Source organism: Podarcis filfolensis (genome assembly GCF_964270895.1).
Source record: "Podarcis filfolensis genome assembly, chromosome: 1".
In the NCBI taxonomy this organism is placed as follows: Eukaryota; Metazoa; Chordata; class Lepidosauria; order Squamata; family Lacertidae; genus Podarcis; species Podarcis filfolensis.
In genome coordinates this window covers 54,568,792-54,590,956 of record NC_139604.1, presented here as the reverse complement: position 1 = coordinate 54,590,956, position 22,165 = coordinate 54,568,792, and the positions used below count along the sequence as shown (strand labels likewise).

The 22,165-nt window shown below is 42.6% G+C and overlaps 5 protein-coding genes across 5 annotated transcripts; 3 read left to right on the top strand and 2 right to left on the bottom strand.

Moving 5' to 3' along the window:
• Positions 1 to 101: 101 nt before the first annotated feature.
• On the bottom strand, positions 102 to 839 carry LOC310749579 (olfactory receptor 5AP2-like; the record flags this gene model as incomplete). The annotated part of the gene is made up of 1 exon (XM_083586786.1): positions 102 to 839. The coding sequence occupies one exon, from the start codon at positions 837 to 839 to the stop codon at positions 102 to 104; it is 738 nt and encodes a 245-aa protein (XP_083442912.1).
• A 494-nt stretch (positions 840 to 1,333) lies between these two features.
• On the bottom strand, positions 1,334 to 2,272 carry LOC310770558 (olfactory receptor 5AR1-like; the record flags this gene model as incomplete). Its single annotated transcript, XM_083631440.1, has 1 exon — positions 1,334 to 2,272. The coding sequence occupies one exon, from the start codon at positions 2,270 to 2,272 to the stop codon at positions 1,334 to 1,336; it is 939 nt and encodes a 312-aa protein (XP_083487566.1).
• Positions 2,273 to 10,494: 8,222 nt separating this feature from the next.
• On the top strand, positions 10,495 to 11,445 carry LOC310747271 (olfactory receptor 5AR1-like; the record flags this gene model as incomplete). The annotated part of the gene is made up of 1 exon (XM_083581624.1): positions 10,495 to 11,445. The coding sequence occupies one exon, from the start codon at positions 10,495 to 10,497 to the stop codon at positions 11,443 to 11,445; it is 951 nt and encodes a 316-aa protein (XP_083437750.1).
• Positions 11,446 to 15,188: 3,743 nt separating this feature from the next.
• Positions 15,189 to 16,136, top strand: LOC310770014 (olfactory receptor 8U9-like; the record flags this gene model as incomplete). The annotated part of the gene is made up of 1 exon (XM_083629918.1): positions 15,189 to 16,136. One exon carries the CDS (start codon positions 15,189 to 15,191, stop codon positions 16,134 to 16,136), a length of 948 nt encoding a protein of 315 aa, XP_083486044.1.
• Positions 16,137 to 21,202: 5,066 nt separating this feature from the next.
• On the top strand, positions 21,203 to 22,165 carry LOC310769338 (olfactory receptor 5AP2-like; the record flags this gene model as incomplete). The annotated part of the gene is made up of 1 exon (XM_083628526.1): positions 21,203 to 22,165. One exon carries the CDS (start codon positions 21,203 to 21,205, stop codon positions 22,163 to 22,165), a length of 963 nt encoding a protein of 320 aa, XP_083484652.1.

The following is a 22,165-nucleotide window of genomic DNA, read 5'->3' as shown; positions in this document are numbered from 1 at the left end:
CAACTGATAACATTTACATTTAACAATACATTTTTAAAATTATGCTAAAGCCAGTTGACACGCCCAAAGCACACATTGATAGTCTTCCAGTAGGCAACATGTTAAAACACGGCTTTCCTACGCACAGCTTTTCTCAGAGCATCCTTTACCTCCCTGTTCCTCAGGCTGTAGATCAGTGGGTTCAGCATGGGAATCACCACAGTGTAGAAGACAGAGACTATTTTGTCCTGGTCCATAGAGTGGCTGGAGCTGGGTCTCAAATACATGAACAGGATTGTTCCAAAGAATATGGTGACTGCCAGTAAGTGGGAAGCGCACGTAGAGAAAGCTCTGCGCCTCCCTTCTGAGGAGCTGATCTGTAAGATGGCAGAGAGGATATAGATGTAGGAAATAAGAATTGTGATGAGGCAGCTTAATTCATTAAAATTGGCAAAGACAAAAATGATGATCAGGTTGATGTGTATGTCAGTGCAAGAGAGTGCAAGAAGAGGGGGCGAGTCACAGAAGAAGTGGTTGATGATGTTAGAATCACAGAAGTGCAGCTGGAACGTGAAATAAGTGTGAATTGCTGCATTTATAAATCCAGCTAGAAATGAGGCAATTACTAAGTAGCTGCAGACTTTCCATGACATAATCACCTTGTAGAGGAGTGGGTTGCAAATGGCATTGTACCTGTCATATGCCATTACCGCCAAAAGGAAACCTTCGATGCCCGCAAATGAGCCAATGGAAACAGTGCCTGCTGCTCTTGAAAAGCTATCTGAAAACCAACAGAGCTCAACAAGGTCTATGATGAGCACCTTACCTTTTGTTACTTGCCAATCCAAGGGATTAATCATGCAAAGTAGCCCAAAAGGCTTCTGGCTTTTTCAGGTACAGTATGTCCATGATGTAAAAAACTCCCGCAGATCCTGTGGTGATTCTCTTCTGATATGATCCTTCTTAATCTTTCAGTTTTAGATGGTTGGGACTAAAAATTAAAAGGAAACAAGGAGAAGTCTAATTTCCAGTGGAGAAACAAGGATCACTTTGCTGCCCTGCTGTGTACTGTTGAAGGCGGTGATATGTATCAGGAAGTCACACGCTGAATGTCCCGTGCAGCTTCTGCAGCTTCCAATTGGCTTCAGGATGCTCCTGCAGCCGATCAGAAGTTGCACCTTTGTTTCTGAACATTTCGGAAGCTGAACGGACTTCTGGAACACATTCTGTTCGAAAACCAAGGTACAGCTGTATAGATAACCAGGACTTCACAGAATAACTCTGCTCTACTAGGTACACCGTGCATCCCTTTCCTCATCAATCTCTATGAACCGCCTCATAGTTATAACCAGAGTTAGTGTGAAAACATTTTCTTGCTGATGATTCTTCTAAATGCTTCCTTCACATCCTTGTTCCTCAGGCTGTAGATTAGAGGGTTCAGTGTGGGGTTCATGAGTGTGTAGAACACAGAGGCCCATTTGTCCTGATCTAATGAGTAGCTCGATGGTGGCCTCAGATACATAAACATAACTGTCCCATAAAAGAGGGTGACCCCGGTGAGGTGGGAGGCACAGGTAGAGAAGGCTTTACGTCTGCCCTCAGCAGAGCGGATCCTCAAGATGGCAGCAAAGATGAAAAAGTAGGAGATAAGGATGACAATGATGGTGCTGAACTCGTTGACTCCACAGAAGAAGAAGAGGAGGATTTCACTGATGGAAGTGTCAGAACAAGACAACGCTATGAGTGGAGGGATCTCACAGAATAAGTGGTTGATAACGTTGGGCCCACAGAAATCGAAGCTGAATGTGAGACTGGTGTGGGCCACCATACACATCAGATCTGCAAAGTAGCAACTAATCCCTAGCACCACACACACCTTATTTGACATGACTGAGGAGTAATGGAGAGGGCGGCAGATAGCAGCATAGCGGTCATATGCCATGGCAGCCAAGGTGTAACATTCAGATTCCACAAATATCACAAAAAACACAAACTGAATGACACAACTGGAGAAGGAGATGACCTTACGTTGGCACAGGAAGTCAGCCAGCATGCGTGGGGCAATGGCAGTGGAGTAGCCCAGGTCCATTACTGAGAGCTGGCAGATGAAGAAGTACATGGGTGTGTGAAGCTGCTCATCCAGGAGGATCAAGAGGATCATGCCCACATTCCCAACCAAATTTGCCAGGTAGATCAATAAGAACACCACAAAGAGGATAACCTCTAGGCATGGATCATCTGTGAAGCCTACAAAAATGAACTCTGTCACGGTGGTGTGATTGCCCTCAGACATCACCAGACAATTTCAGAACAGGAGATGAAGAGGAGAAGTGAGGAAAGGCAAAGCCTGCACTGCCAGTTCCAGAAAATAGTAACATTGTAACCTGCTTCAGAAAAGTGGAGAATTAGTCTGCATTGCCAGATACTGCTTCTTTAGCCTTCTCTATAAAACTGAGAAAATGCTTCTCAACTGATGTATGCTTAGAAAGGAACACAATCTATTAAAACTTGTGTCTTCTCTAGGGGTAAAAGTTACTCTTTCAAATAATTACAATGGCGCAGAGAATGAATGCAGTAAAAAATATAAAAACTCACTGGGTCAGAGCATCCCCAAAGCAACAAATTTCTCCCCTTTCTCCCCCTCCATCTGCTAGTGCTGGCTGAAAGAGGGGAACTGTGAAGGTGAGGTGGGTAGGGCAAGCTAGGGGGAATCAGGCAGCCATCTTACACAGACAGCCTGTTAGCTCCATACCTGAGGCAGCCATGTTGAAAACTGGAGTGGGACACTCTTTATGTTCAATTAGTTCATTCAGAAAACTTTGCCTATCATTTGCTCTGCCTCTGTCCACCCTGGGCATGTGCCCTCCATGCCAACAAATTTCCACCAAAGGAATGCAACCCTTGGCAGTAGAAGGCTGCCATTCCCACCCTTGGATGTTTTTTGCCTGTGTGATTCAGGTAAGAAAGAGGAACAGTAAGTGCACTTCACTGACCCACTACAAGGCCACATTAATTAAGACACAACTACAAAGTGAATGCGGGTGGCACTGTGGTTTAAATCACAGAGCCTAGGACTTGCCGATCAAAAGGTCGGCGGTTCGAATCCCCGTGACGGGGTGAGCTCCCGTTGCTCGGTCCCTGCTCCTGCCAACCTAGCAGTTCGAAAGCATGTCAAAGTGCAAGTAGATAAATAGGTACTGCTCCAGCGGTAAGGTAAACGGCGTTTCCGTGTGTTGATCTGGTTTGCCAGAAGTGGCTTAGTCATGCTGGCCACATGGTCAGATCACATGGTCTGATTTCAAGACAGTAACTCTACTTCAGAAAAAGTCACTAACATGTTCCCTCACCAATTCTTCAAAAATAAGCATGATAAAGACTTGAAACAAAATCTGCATTAAAAACAGAGGTCTGTGAAATTATTTTAATGCCATGGAGGTGAGAATACCTAACCTTCAATTAATGTACAAAGTTGAAAGTTGAGAATCATGGGGAAAATTTTCCCTTCAGGTAAAAAATATGTATCATTTAGATGGGTTTTTATTTCATCAAAATATGCTAGGAAATTATCTGAGCAACAACTTTTCCCTTGTTATGGTCCATACCATTAACTACTTATTAATCTATTTATTATTTGAGGCCTTTATATACTGCCTTTCATAAATACTGATTCCAGTTGATTTTCAATGCATTTTCAATACTCATCCAAACTCCACATGTACACTTTTAAGATGTATTTTGCATCATATCATTCCACAGTGTGACAAATACTCTAAGGGTTATTTTGTTATGGGACAAACAAAGCACATAGGGAATAATTACAGACTGTGCTACAGAGTTCTGTATGTTGCAATTAAAAATAATAGGACTTTATCAGCAAAGAATGCCAACACTAATATCCTCCTAATAATGTCCTTTGTACACAATTATTTATTCATTTGCTTGTCTTCTCTGGGGTGCAGAATCCAGGAAATGTTTGTTTTAATAAAGACTCACAGGGCAAGCCACAAGTCATTGAAGAAGTTACTAATTAGAATCAAGATTGTTAAGTAAATGAGGATCATTTAATCCTACAAGTGAACCAAGGCCAGAGCTGTAGCTAATCAATTTACTATATTTGTCAACCTCTGTATCCTGAATATTGTCAATACATCATGTTCTGTCTACATGCCATTGCCTGTACTCTGACATCACACACATCTCCTAAATCTGTATGGAAACTGTACATCAAAGTGGCATAACACCAGTGGTTTATAGTTGTTGTTTCCGTTCATTAGTGTGGCAAAGAGAATGTAACACAGTGTTTCCCAGACTTGGGTCTCCAGCTGTTTTTGGACTACCATTCCCATCATCCCTGACCACTTGTCCTGCTAGCTGGAGACCCGAGTTTGAGAAACACTGATGTAACACTACTGGGAGAGTGAAAAGTTAATAATTGTAGGAGAGCCTATCTGCCATCCAGAGGCAACATGGGAATACGAACATCTGGTTGGGTTATTGATAAAGTGGCTGCCAATAATTAGAAGCGATAGGCCATAACTGTGTTTATATTTAAATATTTTTAGAAGGGAAAAAGTCATCATGCTGCAGTTTGTGTGGCCGCCAATAGGTGACCATGTGAACTGCAGCATGACAACAGTGGATGGAACGAGCAAAACCGATAGGATGACTATGTGAATGAGCAGGCCAGCAAAATGAGCAAACACACTGGCGGGCAGGCAGTCCAGGTGGGCTTTGACCTGTTCCCTGTGATGCTGCCACCCGCCTGTCTGCTTCCATGATTGCACAACAGAGGGAAGCCTGGGGTCTGAACGAGCAGACGGCTTAGCTGAGTGAGTAGGTGGGTGGGGTGAATGAACAGGCAGCCTGGCAGATGGCCCAGGAAGGCCTGCAGTCCTTTACACAACCGTCATCATTACTGCTTTCCATGGTTCACACTAGTTGGTTGTTTGTTGCTTCCAGAAAATAATGTATAAGGAAGTTCTTTGCTCTCCCTGCAATGGTTTTTCTTAATTTATAAAATTTGGCAAGTGTAAAAGCAACAAAATGGAAGTCAAACAATATAGAAAGATGAGTCTTCCTGTATGAATTAATAAATTATTCTTTCATGAAATTCCTGAAGCCAACCAAGGTTATGAGATCCCCTAGAAAATGCTTTAGAATGAGACTTGACTGATTCTCAACTTCACTGGTTTTGTGGTTATCTTGTTCTTTCTTTGTCTTCTCCTCCCCTATTGCTCAATCCTTTACCTGCCTTTGGACTAGCCACACTCAACCTGCTGCTAGGGAAAACCCGTCAACCAGCACTGTTTTGAAAGCAATGGTACCTCTCTTTTTCAGTGATGTCATGGATCCCTTAGAATGAGTGCCTTGTGCACCCTTCTCCTCCATCCCATAAATAACCTTCTATATGTTATTTGTCCACAAATAAAATATAGAGAACGAATATTCATGTGGAGGGGTAAGCTGTGTGAATTTCCCCTATACTTACTACAGTGGTACTTTGGGTTACAGATGCTTCAGGTTACAGACTCTGCTAACCCTGAAGTAGTACCTTGGGTTAAGAACTTTGCTTCAGGATGAGAACAGAACTTGTGCTCCGGTGACGTGGCAGCCGGAAGCCCCATTAGCTAAAGTGGTACCTCAGGTTAAGAACAGTTTCAGGGTAAGAACGGACCTCCAGAACAAATTAAATTCTTAACCTGAGGTACCACTGTATTCCTATACCAGTTACAATTTTGCTCCCAGCCTAAAATATTAAAACCTGAGTTATCCATAGCACAACACATGGCCTCTTGCAAAAAATATAAACTAGACTGGACTGAGGAATTGAGAAGTTTGCACTTATTTTATCTTTAAATACCCAACCTTTCTCAGGGCTTAATCAAATAGTCAAATTGGATTCTGGGAAACCATACAGTATCCATTCTGGTCCTCTGCTATTATTGTGGTTGCATGGCCCTTTGGAATTGTTTCCTGTTCCTTGCAACTTCCTAGAGGGTTTGATTCATTTATTTCCCACCATCCATTCCCACCATTTTAACACATTTTCACAGGCAGCCTGCAATAACATGCCAATAACATGCCAACTATAGGGCCGGTTGCATTTGCTGACTCCAAGCAAAACAGAAATATACTATCACCCCAATGCTTGGTGACAAATCATACCGGGAACAGGTCTAAATCCTTCCAACCCTTGCCATATACAGTGGTACCTCGGGTTACAGATGTTTCAGGTTACAGATGCTTCAGGTTACAGACTCCGCTAACCCAGAAATAGTACCTCGGGTTAAGATCTTTGCTTCAGGATGAGAACAGAAATCATTCAGTGGTGGCGCAGTGGCAGCGGGAGGCCCCATTAGCTAAAGTGGTGCTTCGGGTTAAGAGCAGTTTCAGGTTAAGAACGGACCTCTGGAACGAATTAAGTTCTTAACCCGAGGTACCACTGTAGTGGTTTCATCCAAATTTTCTTTAAATTAGTTGAAGTCCTTCCCATCATCCTCTGTACAGAAGAAAGGCTGCATTGCAATACTCTGTATTTGCAATAAACCCCACCTTTCATTTTGTTGAGATATAGTTTTCTGCCAAAGAATTAAACATTGCAATAAATTTCATTTATTAAATTTGTATACCACCCTTCATCTGTAGATCTCAAGGCAGTTCATAGGTATAAGATTTAAAAAACAACAACTAAAAAGACTTAAAAGCAACAACAAATTTATAGTACATGTTAAGTCCAACCAAAAAGAAATATGAAAAACAAAGGAGTAAGTACCACAAATAATAATGCAACCACCCACCAAAGACTATGATTCCACCAAGGGCGAGAAACTCCCTGGTGATGTTCAGGTCCAGACCATTCAGATGGAAATTTTGAAAAGTCTTCTATCTTAGTATTTTCTCTATCAATAGTTGGCCTTCCAAAAGGGAAACTGTTCGTTTCAGTTTACCAGTCTTTCTGGAAAAATGCTTCAGTCTGGTCATCTGCATCAGAATAGCCTCAAGGGGAATATCTGTGATTCCGCCAACTCCATTTGTGCTTCTCGTTCTTGTAATTTTATGGTCTGGTTCTGGAGCAACCTTTTCTAGGTCAGTCCCTCAGTTGTGCTGCCCCGAGGCACCCGGTGTTCCCCTAACCTCAAGGGTAAGAACTGCAACAGGTCAGGAACTCATTTTAACTTGCATGCAGCGAATCCAGGGGTTGTTTCCTTCTCATTTTACAGAGGGATGAATGGCCAGAAGTTCCTGATGAGGGCTATCCCACTGTGACTCTAGGCAATTCTTTCTTATTACCTACTTTACCAGGACTCATTCACAAGGTTGCAGATCATACAGGGCCACATCCAGAGGCCAGGACTGAGTATTCCTAAAGAGCGTAAGAGCGAGAGTCAATGCATTCTGGAGTTCTTCAACATGTTTAGCCAATTTTTAATCTCCTCCCATTAGTGAAGCATATAGAATGCATGATGGCCCAGTTAACTGAAATAATCTTCCAAAGAGGACTTCATCGGGGCTCAGGCTTGTACCTACCATTGAGGTGATTCTAAGCTAAGTTTCTTCACCAAGTTTTCCCAATCCCACCTGTTATGTACTGAGTTGAATAGGATCCAAACTGCATCAGTCTGATTGGTCCTAGAACAATAGGATCCAAAATGCAGCAGTCTGATTGGTCCTAGAACAATAGGATTCAGAATGCAGCAGTCTGATTGGTCCTAGAACAATGCAGCAGTATGATTGGTCGGCAGGAGCCACCCAATCCAGCTCCAGATAGAAGTGAATCCACAACCTGATTGGCCTACAGGAGAAGTCCAGAATTAGCCAATCACGTGCAGCCCATTGTGTAAATAATGTATATAAAGCAGATACTTTGAGGGGACTTTCATTCCTCCTCACCACTATGAGCTGAATAAAGAGCATGAAATCACTTTGCGATTTCACCACCTTAATTTTCCCAGTAGTTTTCTCAACAAGCCCTTGATAACTGTGGGCAATGCAGTGGATGCAGTTGCTGGGTTATTCCCAAGGATGTAAGCACTGTTTAAACAGCTTGATTATTGAAGTGGGATCCCAAATCTGGCTCTGTTTTTTGAGGACCTCCAAACTGGGGGATGATATCCTTCAGTAGAGCTTTGACTACTGAAGCAGCCCCTGCCTTTCTGGTCAGGAAAGCCTTGACCCATTTCAAAAAAGTACAAATCATTAAATCTACCACTTCCTTCTCAGTTTCCTCTATCCATGCTTTACTCAAAAGATGCCCATAGCCCTGGCATGGAGGCATAACTGCAAAGTCAGTGTGTAATCTCTGAAGGGGGCCAAAGATGTTACCTGGAATACAACTCCCATCATCCCTGACTATTGGTCATGATTGCTGGAGAAGATTGAGAGTCTAGCGACATCTGAAGGGCCTCAGGACCCCATCCCTGCTTCAGAGCAAGGAAGGAATCAGGATTGTGTCACACATTACAATTACCTGATGAGACTAACATGATGGTGATTATTACCGTGTGGTCTCTCTAGGATGAGTGTCATGGGAAGTTGTCCCCAAGGCTTTCCGTTGTTCAATAAGCACATATAATCTCATCACCTCTAGAATCAGTTCTTTAAAACACATGTACACTCATAGCCTCTAGAATCAGTGCACAATATGAAGAAAATTCTGTTTGACTACAGGTAAGGCTGAGGTGATGCAATCAGATCCTATAATATACATGCTGAGTTTTTATGGGGAAGGAATCTTTCTTCTGCAAGAATAGTAGTTGCCATTACTGAAAGTATTTATCCACACTTAACTGGGTTTTTTTTAAAAAAATAGGTAAATATCCATTTTAATGAACTTTGAATCTTTTGTTTTCAGTTAGTTTGAGTAGCTGGAAACCAATGAGTATCTAGTTGAGGATGCAGGGCTTACTAAACTGTGATTTCTGAATTTAGGGGGGGCACACTGAATGGAGTAAACTGCTTTAATTTTGGCTTAAAACTGCTTTTCCCCACCCTCAGTGTCACCTACCCCTGCTTACTCTACTCAGACCTCTGTCATTGTTCAAGATCGCTCCTTTCCCTCTCTCAATTTTTCTACATGCCTGCTTTATTCAAGCCTCTGTTGTTTTAAATTTGGCATTTTTCCATCTTGGCTTTCCCCAAACCTCTGCTGTCATTTAAAACCACAACTTTCCTCTGTATCATTCAATCTCTGCTTTATTTAAACCCCAGTTGCTGTTTTAAAATGGGCAATTCCCTCTATGTCTTTCCATTCCCGCTTTACTCAAACATCTGTTCTTGTTTAAAACCACAATTTTCCTCTCAGTGTTTCTCCACCCCTGCTTCACTCAAAGTTCTGTCATTGTTTAAAATAGTCACTATTTTTTATTTCATTATCTCACACATATCTCATGTGTGAGATATAAAGGGTGTGGAGCCCTCATATATTCCATTGTAAGAAGGTACTTTACTTAAACCTCTGCTATTGTTTAAATTCTTCCAGTATGATTACTGGAGAATTGATGCTTTTGAATTATGGTGCTGGATGAGACTCTTGAGAGTCCCATGGACTGCAAGAAGATCAAACCTCTCCATTCTTAAGGAAATCAGCCCTGAGTGCTCACTGGAAGGACAGATCGTGAAGCTGAGACTCCAATACTTTGGCCGCTTCATGAGAAGAGAAGACACCTCATGGAAAAGCCCCTGATGTTGGGAAAGATGGAGGGCACAAGGAGAAGGGGACGACAGAGGACGAGATGGTTGGATAGTGTTCTCGAAGCTACCAGCATGAGTTTGACCAAACTGTGGGAGGCAGTGGAAGACAGGAGTGCCTGGCGTGCTCTGGTCCATGGGGTCACGAAGAGTCGGACACGACTAAATGACTAAAGAACAACAGCAACAATTGTTTAAATCCACCTCTTCCTTCTCTGTTTCCTCTATCCATGCTTTACTCAAATGTCTGTCTTTCTTTAAAACCACCACCTTACCCTTCTCAGTGCCTTTGCCTTCTCATTCCCAGGTCATGGTCATGGCTGGTGTGCAACCTCCATTCTCTTTTGCTCCCATACACCATGGTAATTTCATGCAAACCCAGGCTTGTGATGAGGCAGTACAAATCCTCCAATGGGGGCTGCATGATGAAGGGAAGGCATGGCCAGTTGGTCCCTGAAGAGTTGAGAGTGGTAAAGAAAATCTGAAATGATGGCACATTTAAAGCCCCTCATTAAAGCCCCTCCTGTCTTTTTTATTTTTATGAATGTACACAAATATAAAATTAACTCTGGAGTGGCCATGCATTTGCCTAACGTAAGTGGAGTTTGCCTCATAGTGCAACATGAAAAATATTTTTGAAAAATATTTTTGAAAAATATTTTTCCAAATTATATAAAAGAAAATCAGTTTCTTTTTTTAAAAAAAATTAAATGTTTCCAATGCACACTCTTATATTATCTCAGGTTTTCACTATGATTTTCAATGTTTTCTCTTATCTATCCTAATTTTAGCTCTCATTACTGATTGATGGTTAACCATACTGGAAGAATGGAAGAGGGGAACAGGACCCAGGTGTCCGAGTTCATTCTCTCAGGATTCACAGATCGTTCTGAAGTGGAGATACCCTTGTTTTTGCTCTTCCTATTGATTTACCTACTGACAGTGATGGGAAATCTGGGTATGATTGTGTTGATCCAGACAGACTCCCTTTTGCAGTCTCCAATGTATTTTTTCCTCAGCAACCTGTCCTTAATTGACATTTGCTACTCCTCCATCATCATTCCCAGGCTGCTGTATGATCTCCTTACAGAGAGGAAAGTGATTTCATACAATGAATGTGCAACCCAGATGTGGTGCTTCACCCTCTATGCTACAACAGAGTGCTACGTTCTGGCTGCTATGGCTTATGACCGTTTTGTTGCCATCTGCAAACCACTGATTTATCCTATTGCCATGGCCAGAAACATCTGTCTTCAGCTTGTGGCCGGGTGCTACCTGGTGGGGCTTGTGAATGCTATTGTTCACACCTGTGGAACCTTTAGTTTGTCTTTCTGTGGTCCCAATGTAATTAGCTCCTTCTATTGTGACATCCCTCCTTTGTTGCGACTCTCCTGCTCAGACAACTATGTTTCCAAGGTTGTACTCTTCGTCCTTTCCACTTTTGTTGTGGTAGGGAATGCAATTATTGTTCTTGTGTCCTATGCTTATGTCATCTCAGCCATTTTGAGGATGCGGTCATCCACAGGCAGACAGAAGACCTTCTCAACCTGTGCCTCACACCTGACTGCCGTTGTACTGTATTACGGGTCCTTGACCTTCATGTATGTGCAGCCTGGAGGCATTGAGGCAGTGGAGCAAGACAAGATTGTGTCCGTCTTCTACACCATTGTGATCCCCTTGGTCAACCCCATGATCTACAGTCTGAGGAATGAGGAGGTGAAAAGAGCCCTGAAGAAAAGACTAAGCAATAATATCTTACCCCCACAGCAAAAGCAGTGAATATTCATGTGGTTCTTGTTGTTAAAATGTTGTCCTATCTTGCACCTTTGTCTCACACAATATTGGATTTGAGCCAAAATATATCAGAAGTCATTTTTCTGGAGAGAGAGAAAATATCACTGTTTTCCAATTTCAGGCTGGGTATATTCCTAGCTCTGCTGCAACATGCCAGGAATTGAACTATGGCTTCCTACTCCTTTTTTATTTGTCTCCAGAAATATATGAGAAAACTCCTTAAAAATAGCCCATTGATGGGTCTTGACCCCAGCCCATCTTGCACATATATCTAAATTTGGGTCCCCTATGTGTTGGAAGGTTTGTATCGAAAGAGCACATGTGGTGGTCTTGCAAACATGTATACGAATTTTGAGAAGAGTTGATGGAAGAAATTTCTGAAATAATAGGTGAACTGTTGCCTTTAAACCCGTAACTATGACTTTTATCCATTTTTATTCGTTTAATACACACTTAATATGTAATTCTGTGAACTGCCCTAAGACCCCTGGGTATAGGGTGGTATATAAATTCAATAAATAAATAAACAAGCCACTTACATTTTTTTTCCTAATAGGAGCTGCTCATTTGACAATATCACAGGGCTGGAAGGTGTCCTCAGGTTTTTCTTTAAATATTTGGTTCTATAAAATAATGCTTGTTCCCATTTTTGAGAAATTGACTTATACATTAAGGGTATATCCAGATCTAGGTAAACCTATGGATCTTGCTTCCATTTTGTGGCCATTTGTTACTTACCGTATATAATACGCCAATCATGGGGGTGGCAAGTCTCAATGAAATATGACTCTATTTGGTATTCATAACATTTGTTTTGTACCAGTTCTGTATCAGTTTGGTTTTTGTTGTAACATCTAATTCAATGTGTGGTCTGCATGATTAATCCCTTGACTTGGCAAATAACAAATGGTAAGGTTCTGGTCATAGACTTTTGTAGAGCTCTTTTGGTTTTCTGAAAGCTTTAAAGAAGTAGCAGCCCTTGTTTCCAATGGTAGAAACCTGCTGGGAAATAGCCAAATGATGAAGTTAGTTAGGGTAATTAAAAACACAAAGACCAGGAAAAATTCTTGTCTTGCCCTCAGATAAAACACCTGTTTAATTGGCCAAAAGCCTACTGAAGGAAATTTACTGCAGTTTCAATGTGTTCTTGTACCCATTGAGGAAATTGATTGATTGTAAAGAGTTCTCTTTTGTTTTCTAGTTAGAATGTCAAAACATAGGCTGTATACCTGTGCAATATACTTGGCGAAGGAATCAAACTTTATTTAGGACATTGGTTTCTGGTAGTCATCGTTTTGGAATCCATTAACTCCATTCTCCAGTCCAATATATACCAGCAGAGAACCCATTTGTCAACTGTCAATCCTTATGTTGCAAATATGTATCAGCAGGCTTTGGGTGGGAAAACCCAAAGGATTGTAGAAGTATCCAAAAGACAACAAACCTGGGTGGCTTGGGGAAGACACAAAAACAGACCAATGAAGAACATGGTCAGTGGCTGGAATACACTGTTCATTATCCTCTCTGCTCTTCTCCTTTGCATCTTGGCACCACTCCACTCCCCCAGCCCTTGCACCTCCCAATTCTTTAAATTAGTGGTGACCAACCTTTTATGCCAGACTGAGCCCAATGGTAAATTTGGGATTTTGAGTGAGTGAGTGAGGTGGGCTCCTGGTGGTAGGGATGGTTCTTGACACAAAATAACTGCCATGAGCGGGTGTAGCTTGAAAAAAATGGGGGAATACTACTGTTCCTATATATGTATGTGGATTTATCCATATTTAATGTTTTCTTTTTCTAGATGTTAACATCCATTTCACTGAACAGGTAGGTGAGGCTGGTGAAGTCAAAGACTTGCAGACAACCTTCTAATACGACCTTTCCAAGTGTTTGCCTTACACCCCCTTTTCCTTTTTTGCTGTTGCTTTAGTCTGCGAGCCTGGGGTTAAAGACTGTCTTACCACTGATATTTGTAAGCTGCTCACAGAGACTTTTGTCAGTTGAAGAATGGGGTCAAAAAGCTCTAAATAAATAGACTTGGATGGTGATAGAGGGTTGTTCTCAGTGTCTAATTTGAATTTTCTCAAGATGTGGCAACAAGATGTTTTAATTAGGTCCACAGAGCATTTATATTGTTATGATATCCAAAAGGACTTCCAAAACCAACTATAAAATCCTTGTTTCTCCATTGGAAGTCACACTTCCCCTTGACTCCTTTTAATATTAAGCCTTGACCTGCTAAAACTGAAAGATTAAACCAGAAACATGGACCATATCAGAGGAGAGTCACTGAATGATCTACAAAACTTTTTTATTTCATGCACGTCACTGCTAAAGCCAAAAGGTAAACCAAAAGGTAAGGTGCTAATCATAGACCACTGTAGAGCTCTCTTGGTTTTCTGAGAGCTATAAATTAGTAGCAGCCCCTGATTCCATTGGGAAATAGCCAAAGGATTGAGTTAAGGCTTTTGCTTTAAACACACCAAGATAAGAGACAAATTCTTATCTTACCATCAGACAAGCACCTGTTTAATTTGGCCAAATATCTATTGAAAGAGACTTATTGCAATTTCAATGCAGTTTGTGTGTCCTTGTACCCGCTGCAGAAATTTGCTGAGTGTAAAGAGTGCTCTTTTGTCTTCTTGCTCAAATAACAAAACAGGCTATCAAACTAGGCAAACTATTTAGTGAATGGACCAGACATTACATATGAAATTGGTCGGTGATATTCATCTTTTGGGGACACTTTCCCTCCATTTCCCACCCCAATCTATACCAGCCCAGAACTCATTCTTCAAGCGTCAATCCTTACGGAGCCATGAGAGAGGTGCCAGCAGACTTTGGGGGAACTGAAAGATTTGTAAACATAGCAAAACCTGGTTAACTTGGGGAAATATACAAAAACAGACCAATGAAGATTGAGCATGCTCAGTGGCCAGAGAACAATGTTTATTCAGGGAAGAGTGGGAAAGAGATAGTGGGAATGGAATGGAGTATCCTGCTCCATACAGTTTCAAAGGGACATAGTCATCCATTAAGAGAGCTATGGCTGAAAGTGGGGCATACATTGATAAAATACTCTGGGCTGTGAACTTGCTCTCTTCACTGACTAACCCTGTCTACTCTAACCCATCTTAACTTCCCACTTGCTCACCAGGTGCCTACAGGGCTGCACTGCTTTCAGAGGTGGGAAGGAGAGCAGCAGGAGAACAAAGCCCTTTGTGATCCTCCCCCCTTCTCCTTTGCGCCATGCTTTGTTGGAGCTGCAATCATGTACATGCACACACACACCACCCTACCTCTCTCCATTTCTCTGTTGCTCACAGAACACACACATGACTTTCTCCCTCCCTTATAAAAGCCTATCCAGGCTTGCAGACAGTTGGAGAAACAATTAGGGCAACCATCTCAACTGCTTCTCCAACACTTTGGTCATTATGTAACAGGAACAAATGTTTTTGAAAAGTATATTTCCAATAATTGAAATCACAATTTTAAAAGATGGTTTGCAATGATTCTTTGTTTTATAGAATATATATAATAATATTATGTTACTAAGCAAATTTAATAAAATGGGGGGGAAAACTTAAAAAGAAAAAAAGAAAAAAGATGGTTTGCAATGCACCCCCTTGTATTACCTCAGCTTTTCACTTTGCTTTCCAATCCTTCCCCTTATCTATCCTAATTTTAGCTGTCATTCCTGACTGAAAGTTAATCATATTGGAGAAATGCAAGAGGTGAACAGAACCCAGGTGTCTGAGTTCATTCTTTTAGGATTCACAGATCGTTCTGAAGTGGAGATACCCTTGTTTTTGCTCTTTCTACTAATCTACCTCCTAACAGTGATGGGAAATCTTGGTATGATTGTGTTAATCCAGACAGATCCCGTTTTGCAATCTCCAATGTACTTTTTCCTCAGCAACCTGTCCTTCATTGACATTTGCTACTCCTCCACTATCATTCCCAGGCTGTTGTGGGACCTCCTTACAAATAGGAAGGTGATTTCGTACAACGCATGTGCAACCCAGATGTGGTGCTTCACCCTCTATGCTACAACAGAGTGCTACCTTCTGGCTGCTATGGCTTATGACCGTTTTGTTGCCATCTGCAAACCACTGGTTTATCCTATTGCCATGACCAGAAATGTGTGTCTTCAGCTTGTGGCTGGGAGCTACCTGGTGGGACTTTTTATTGCCATTGTCCACACAAGTGGTGTCTTTAGGCTCTCCTTCTGTGGTCCCAATGAAATCAGCTCCTTCTACTGTGACATCCCTCCTTTGTTGCGGCTCTCCTGCTCAAACAGCTATGTTTCCAAGGTTGTACTCTTCGTCCTTTCCACTTTTGTCGTGGTAGGGAATGCAATTATTGTTCTTATCTCCTATGGTTACATCATTTCCACCATTTTGAGGATGCGGTCATCCACAGGCAGACAGAAGACCTTCTCAACCTGTGCCTCACACCTGACTGCCGTTGTACTGTATTACGGGTCCTTGACCTTTATGTATGTGCAGCCTGGAGGCATTGAGGCAGTGGAGCAAGACAAGATTGTGTCCGTCTTCTACACCATTGTGATCCCAATCGTGAACCCCGTCATCTACAGTCTGAGGAACGAGGAGGTGAAAAGAGCCCTGAAGAAAAGACTGAGTAAGAAAATCTTTCACCAGAGGCCACAGTAGCAAACATTCATGTGGTGTGGATTATTATGATTTTGCTCAGTCCTGCGCAATTGTCTGCCCTCTCACAACCTATCTATGGGTGATTGGAGCTGAGCCTAAATTTCTGAGATGTGATTTTTCTAAGGCAATTTCTGATATTCTTTTTCTTTTTTGAGTGGTATAAAAGCTTGGTGAAATAAATAAATAAATGACAAATCCAAGTAGGTTTGAAGCACTGGGTGGGTAGGTGTTGTGGTGGTGGTGGGGATGTTGGTCAGGCTGCCAGCACAATTAAAGGTAAAGGGGACCCCTGACCATTAGGTCCAGTCGTGACCAACTCTGGGGTTGCGGCGCTCATCTCGCTTTATCGGCCGAGGGAGCCGGCGTACAGCCTCCGGGTCATGTGGCCAGCATGACTAAGCCACTTCTGGCGAACCAGAGCAGTGCACGGAAAAGCCGTTTACCTTCCTGCTGGAGTGGTACCTATTTATCTACTTGCACTTGACGTGCTTTTGAACTGCTAGGTTGGCAGGAGCAGGGACCGAGCAACGGGAGCTCACCCCGTCACGGGGATTCGAACCGCCGACCTTCTGATCTGATTGGCAAATCCTAGGCTCTGTGGTTTAACCCACAGCGCCACCTGCGTCCTGCCAGCACAATTACTGCTTTCCAAATACTGGGCATTAATGGAGTATTGCTTCTGCTGTTCAGGGTGAAGAGATAAGGGGTGATGCAGCCACAGTAGCAAAAGCATTGAATTGTCTCTGTGCTGAGGCATCAAAGCACTGAGCACCATGCCTGAGTCATCTTCTCCCTCTCCCTCTCCCTCTCCCTCTCTGGCACTGGCAGTGACACTTGGCATTGGGAAGGCATGTGAGCAGTGCCACGATGCCTGTGCTGCCTCATTGCCTGCTGCAATTGCTATTGCCATTTCCAGTGGCAGCAATTTTAAAATTCTTTTTTTAAAAGAAGCTGTGCTGCTGCCGCTGCTAATGGTGAGCCCCACTTCTGAGATACTGTGATCCCTGCCCCTGACAGTCCCTGCAGAAATTTAGTAAAATAGCCCACCAATTTGTCTATCCAGAAATATGGCGGAGAAATTTGAGAGGCTATTTGTGCACACCCCGATCCTATATATTGCATGTATTTTACTGTCTATACAACGCTATCAGTCTTCAACATCTGGCAGAATTTCAGGATGCAATCTGATTTATTTATTTTTTGAATAGCGAACCTTTTCATTTATTGCTCTTTTGGAATTTTGAGTTTGAGGACTGTTTTTGAGGAATAGTTGTAAAGCAGGGATGGAAAATGCCCAGATATTATTGGACTACAACTCCCATTATCACTGGTCATTGGCCATTCCAACTGTGGCTGTGGCTTGCTCCCACCACCACAACGAGAAGGATGGATTAGCTTTGACTGGAGGCATACCAATCTGGTCAGTGTGCTGCTATTGCCAGCACCTCCCTCTGCCCCCTTTGACTGTGCACAATAGCTACACACAGGAGTGCTGACCTGGGCCCCCAGGTTATGAGTGCCCAATGACGCCTGTGATGTAACGTGAGGTCATGATGTCACGACGTCATGACTTCATGTTGTGTTGGTGGCACAGCAGTGCTTCCGAGGCCTTGCGGACTCTCGGAGGTTACATCCGAGGCCTCATGAGACCTCCGATGAGATTTCCTGTTTCTACTGGAAGTCATGTTCAGATGCTGGCAGGGCCTCGGACATTGCTTCTGAGACCTCGCAGGGTCTCCGAGGTCACATCTGAGGCTTCGTGAGACTTACATGGAACAAACACAAGAAACAAACACCTAAGACTGCGGCCAAAATGGAGGGCGGAGGGTGCACTAGCCAACTAAGATAAAACACGGGCAACAAACAATGTTTACTTATTTATTTACCGATTTACTGACTTGAAGGAAGGGAATGATTAATTGGCAAAGGACAGAGAAATGAACAGATAATAGGCTGGATACCAATAGGCACTGGATGGGAGAACAAGACAAAATAATTAATATAAATAACTACTAATGAATTAACCACTAATGTTAACGAAAGCTAAGCAGGGTACTACTGCAAAGATTCACACATACACACATTCACACACATGACAAGATGAAGTGGAACACAGAACTGTAAAAAAAAAAACAACTAAAAAGCTTTAGATAAAAAACAAACTTTAACTCCTTGGACAGAGAACAGAAGGTGGTTCTCAGTGTCATGCTCTATTTACGAAATGTATTCTATTTACTGTTTTGAATTTTCTCAGTATTTGACAACTCAGATTTTAATTAGGTCCACCGAGCTTGTATATTGTTATGGCATCTCAAAGGACTTCCAAAACGAACTATAAAATCCTTGTTTCTCCATTGGAAGTCAGAGTTCCCCTTGTTTCCTCTTTATATTTAGCCTCAACCATCTCAAACTGAAAGACTAAGCCAGGGACATGGATCATATCAGAGGAGAACCACTGCAGGACCTGCAGATTTATTTATTCCTTTTAACACCATGCACTTAACTGCAAAAGCCAGATTTCTGTGAGGCTGCTTTGCATGATTAACCCCTTGGCTTGGCAGATAACAAGAGGTAAGGTGCTGATCCTAGACCTTTGTAGACCTCTCTTCATTTTTCTGAGAGCTTTACATGAGTAGCAGCCCCTGATTCAGTTGATAGAAACCTGTTGGGAAATAGCCAAATGATTGTTAGGGTGTGTGTGTTTTTTTTAACCAATTCTGCTTGTCCCATAACTAGAAAGCACATGTCTGAGTGGTTTTCCACTTGACCAATGCTTTCTAGGCATGGATCCAAGTGATTTTCCCCTTGCCTCACTCCTTTCCCAGGGAAAACCTGCTCTTTAGCTCTAAATCAGAACAAACAGTAATCAGCAGAAAACCTGATTGCCGTTTGCTCCAGCTGAGCACTAAAGTGGTTTTCCCCAGGGGAATTGCAGTGGGAGAAGAGGAAGTGTATATGGATAAGCTCCAAGTGGCGAACCAGGGGACAAATTCCTGTCTTGCTGTCAGACAGCACCTGTTCAAATGGCCAAAAGCCCATTGAAGAAAACTTACTGCCGTTCCAATGCAGCAGCCCCAAGGTTTGTAGAAATACAAATAAATTTAAAAACCTAGGTGACTTGGGGGAAACCCCACAACAGCTCAATGAAGCATGTGGTCCATGGCCAGAGAACATTGTGTGCTCTGAGTGGAGCAGGGAAGAGATCCTGGGAATGGAATGGACTATCTTCTACAAACCCCCTACAGCATTGCACTGCTCTCAGAGGTGCAAAGGAGAGTGGCAGACCCTCCAATGTCCCTATTTTCCAAATACGTCCTGGATTAGAGAAGTCGCCCCAGTTTCTGATTTGATCCCGCAGTGTCCCACTTTTCCTTAGGATGTCCCTATTTTCATTGTAGAAATGTTGGATGGTATGGAGTTATCTGACCCCTGAGCTGTCTGAAGGCAATCCTGTATAGGGAAGGGTTTTTTTTTTAATGTTTAATGTTTTATTATTTCTTTATATATGTTGGAAGAAGCCCAGAGAGGCTGGGACAACCCAATAAGATGTGCGGGATATAAATAGTAAAATTATCATTATGGAATGGGACATCCCTATTTTCATTGGACAAATGTTGGAGTGTGGGGAGGAGTCTCTTCTCTCCTTTGCACCTTTGATGTCAGAACTGCAAAGAAGAAGAGGAGGATTGCAACATGCTGCATTATTTGGATCTTCCTAACTGAACCTACTGCAGTAAAAGGAGAGAGCTAATTATACAGTGATAGTACACATGGCAGAGGCAGAGAGTTTGCTTTTCTTCCCTAGCCCATGTGCGTGTGACTTCCTGATACGTATCATGTTGCAGCCAGCAAAAAAAGCCTTGAGGAAGGAACCTGATCTACCGAAAGACCTAGCAGAGGAACAAAGCGCACAGGATCATGCACTGGGCTCAGGCTAGCAGATGCGTTGCATTCTGATTGCTGCTAACAAGATTGAATGTGGGAGGGGAATCTCACTTAAGGAGGACAGGGAGAGAACAAAGTAGCAAGCCACCTTTGGCTAAACAAATGGCAGGAAGGGATGGAGAGGGAATTCAATGTCTCACAAGCAAGGCTGACAATGCCCATCCATGACTCACCTTCTGTTGCTCACACATGCAGCTCAGCTAGATTGGTAAAGAAAAAGTGTTTTATATGCGTTATTTATGTGATATAGCACTGTGACTCCCGATGGCGCTGTGGAGTCCCGTCTTTCCCTACCAGATTTCCCTGTATGAGTTTACAATGCGTTTAACTGAATTGCTTCTTTGATGTGTCTAGATCCAGCCATGCAATCACCATGTACATACAGAAACACATGCCTATGCATACCTCCTTCCCTCTCTCAGTTGGCCCAAGAGTATTTCTCTGTCTCTCATAGAACTGAACACACCTCTCTCCCCCTTACAAAAGCCTTCCCAGGGTAGCAGACAGGCAGAGAAGCAATCAGGGAAACCATCACAATTGCTTCTCTAAAACTAGAAGAAGAATCTCTTTAGGGCATTGCAAGCCCACCACTGCCTTCAACAGTACACAGCAGGGCAGCAAAGTGATCCTTGTTTCTCCACTGGAAATTAGACTTCTCCTTGTTTCCTTTTAATTTTTAGTCCCAACCATCTAAAACTGAAAGATTAAGAAGGATCATATCAGAAGAGAATCACCACAGGATCTGCGGGAGTTTTTTACATCATGGACATACTGTACCTGAAAAAGCCAGAAGCCTTTTGGGCTGCTTTGCATGATTAATCCCTTGGATTGGCAAGTAACAAAAGGTAAGGTGCTCATCATAGACCTTGTTGAGCTCTGTTGGTTTTCAGATAGCTTTTCAAGAGCAGCAGGCACTGTTTCCATTGGTAGAAACCTATTGGGAAGTAGCCAGATGACAGATGACTGAGTCCCAAGAACACTAGAGGATCACGTGTTCCCCAGGCCTGTTCTATAGACTTGATATCATGACTGGAAAGGAAAGAAAGGGAGGAATTGATCAACTGTTTGGTATTCACTTTTATAAACAAGTTCAGGTCCACATTTTCCCCCAATATTCTAGGATGAGAAAAATTACACATGGGGAGGAAATGGCCATGGAGAATTACACCACAACGACTGAGTTCATCCTTCGTGGACTGACAGATCAGCCAGAACTGAAGATTCCCCTCTTTGTGATCTTTCTAGGGATCTATGCTGTCAGCATCATGGGTAATCTAGGAATGATTGTTTTAATAGGAATTGACTCTCGACTTCACACGCCCATGTATTTTTTCCTTTGCTACCTGTCCTTTGTTGACTTCTGTTACTCCACCGTCATCACTCCCAAGATGCTGGTGAACTTTGTAGCTGATGCTAACATCATTTCATTCCATGGATGTGCAGCACAGTTCTACTTCTTTGGCTCATTTGCGGGCATCGAAGGTTTCCTTTTGGCGGTAATGGCATATGACAGGTACAATGCCATTTGCAACCCACTCCTCTACAAGGTGATTATGTCATGGAAAGTCTGCAGCTACTTAGTAATTGCCTCATTTCTAGCTGGATTTATAAATGCAGCAATTCACACTTATTTCACGTTCCAGCTGCACTTCTGTGATTCTAACATCATCAACCACTTCTTCTGTGACACGCCCCCTCTCCTCGCACTCTCTTGCACTGACATACACATCAACCTGATCATCATTTTTGTCTTTGCCAGTTTTAATGAATTAAGCTGCCTCATCACAATTCTTATTTCCTACATCTATATCCTCTCTGCCATCTTACGGATCAGCTCCTCAGAAGGGAGACGCAGAGCTTTCTCTACGTGCGCTTCCCACTTACTGGCAGTCACCATATTCTTTGGAACGATCCTGTTCATGTATTTGAGACCCAGCTCCAGCCACTCTATGGACCAGGACAAAATAGTCTCTGTCTTCTATACTGTGGTGATTCCCATGCTGAACCCACTGATCTACAGCCTGAGGAACAGGGAGGTAAAGGATGCTCTGAGAAAAGCTGTGCGTAGGAAAGCCATGTTTTAA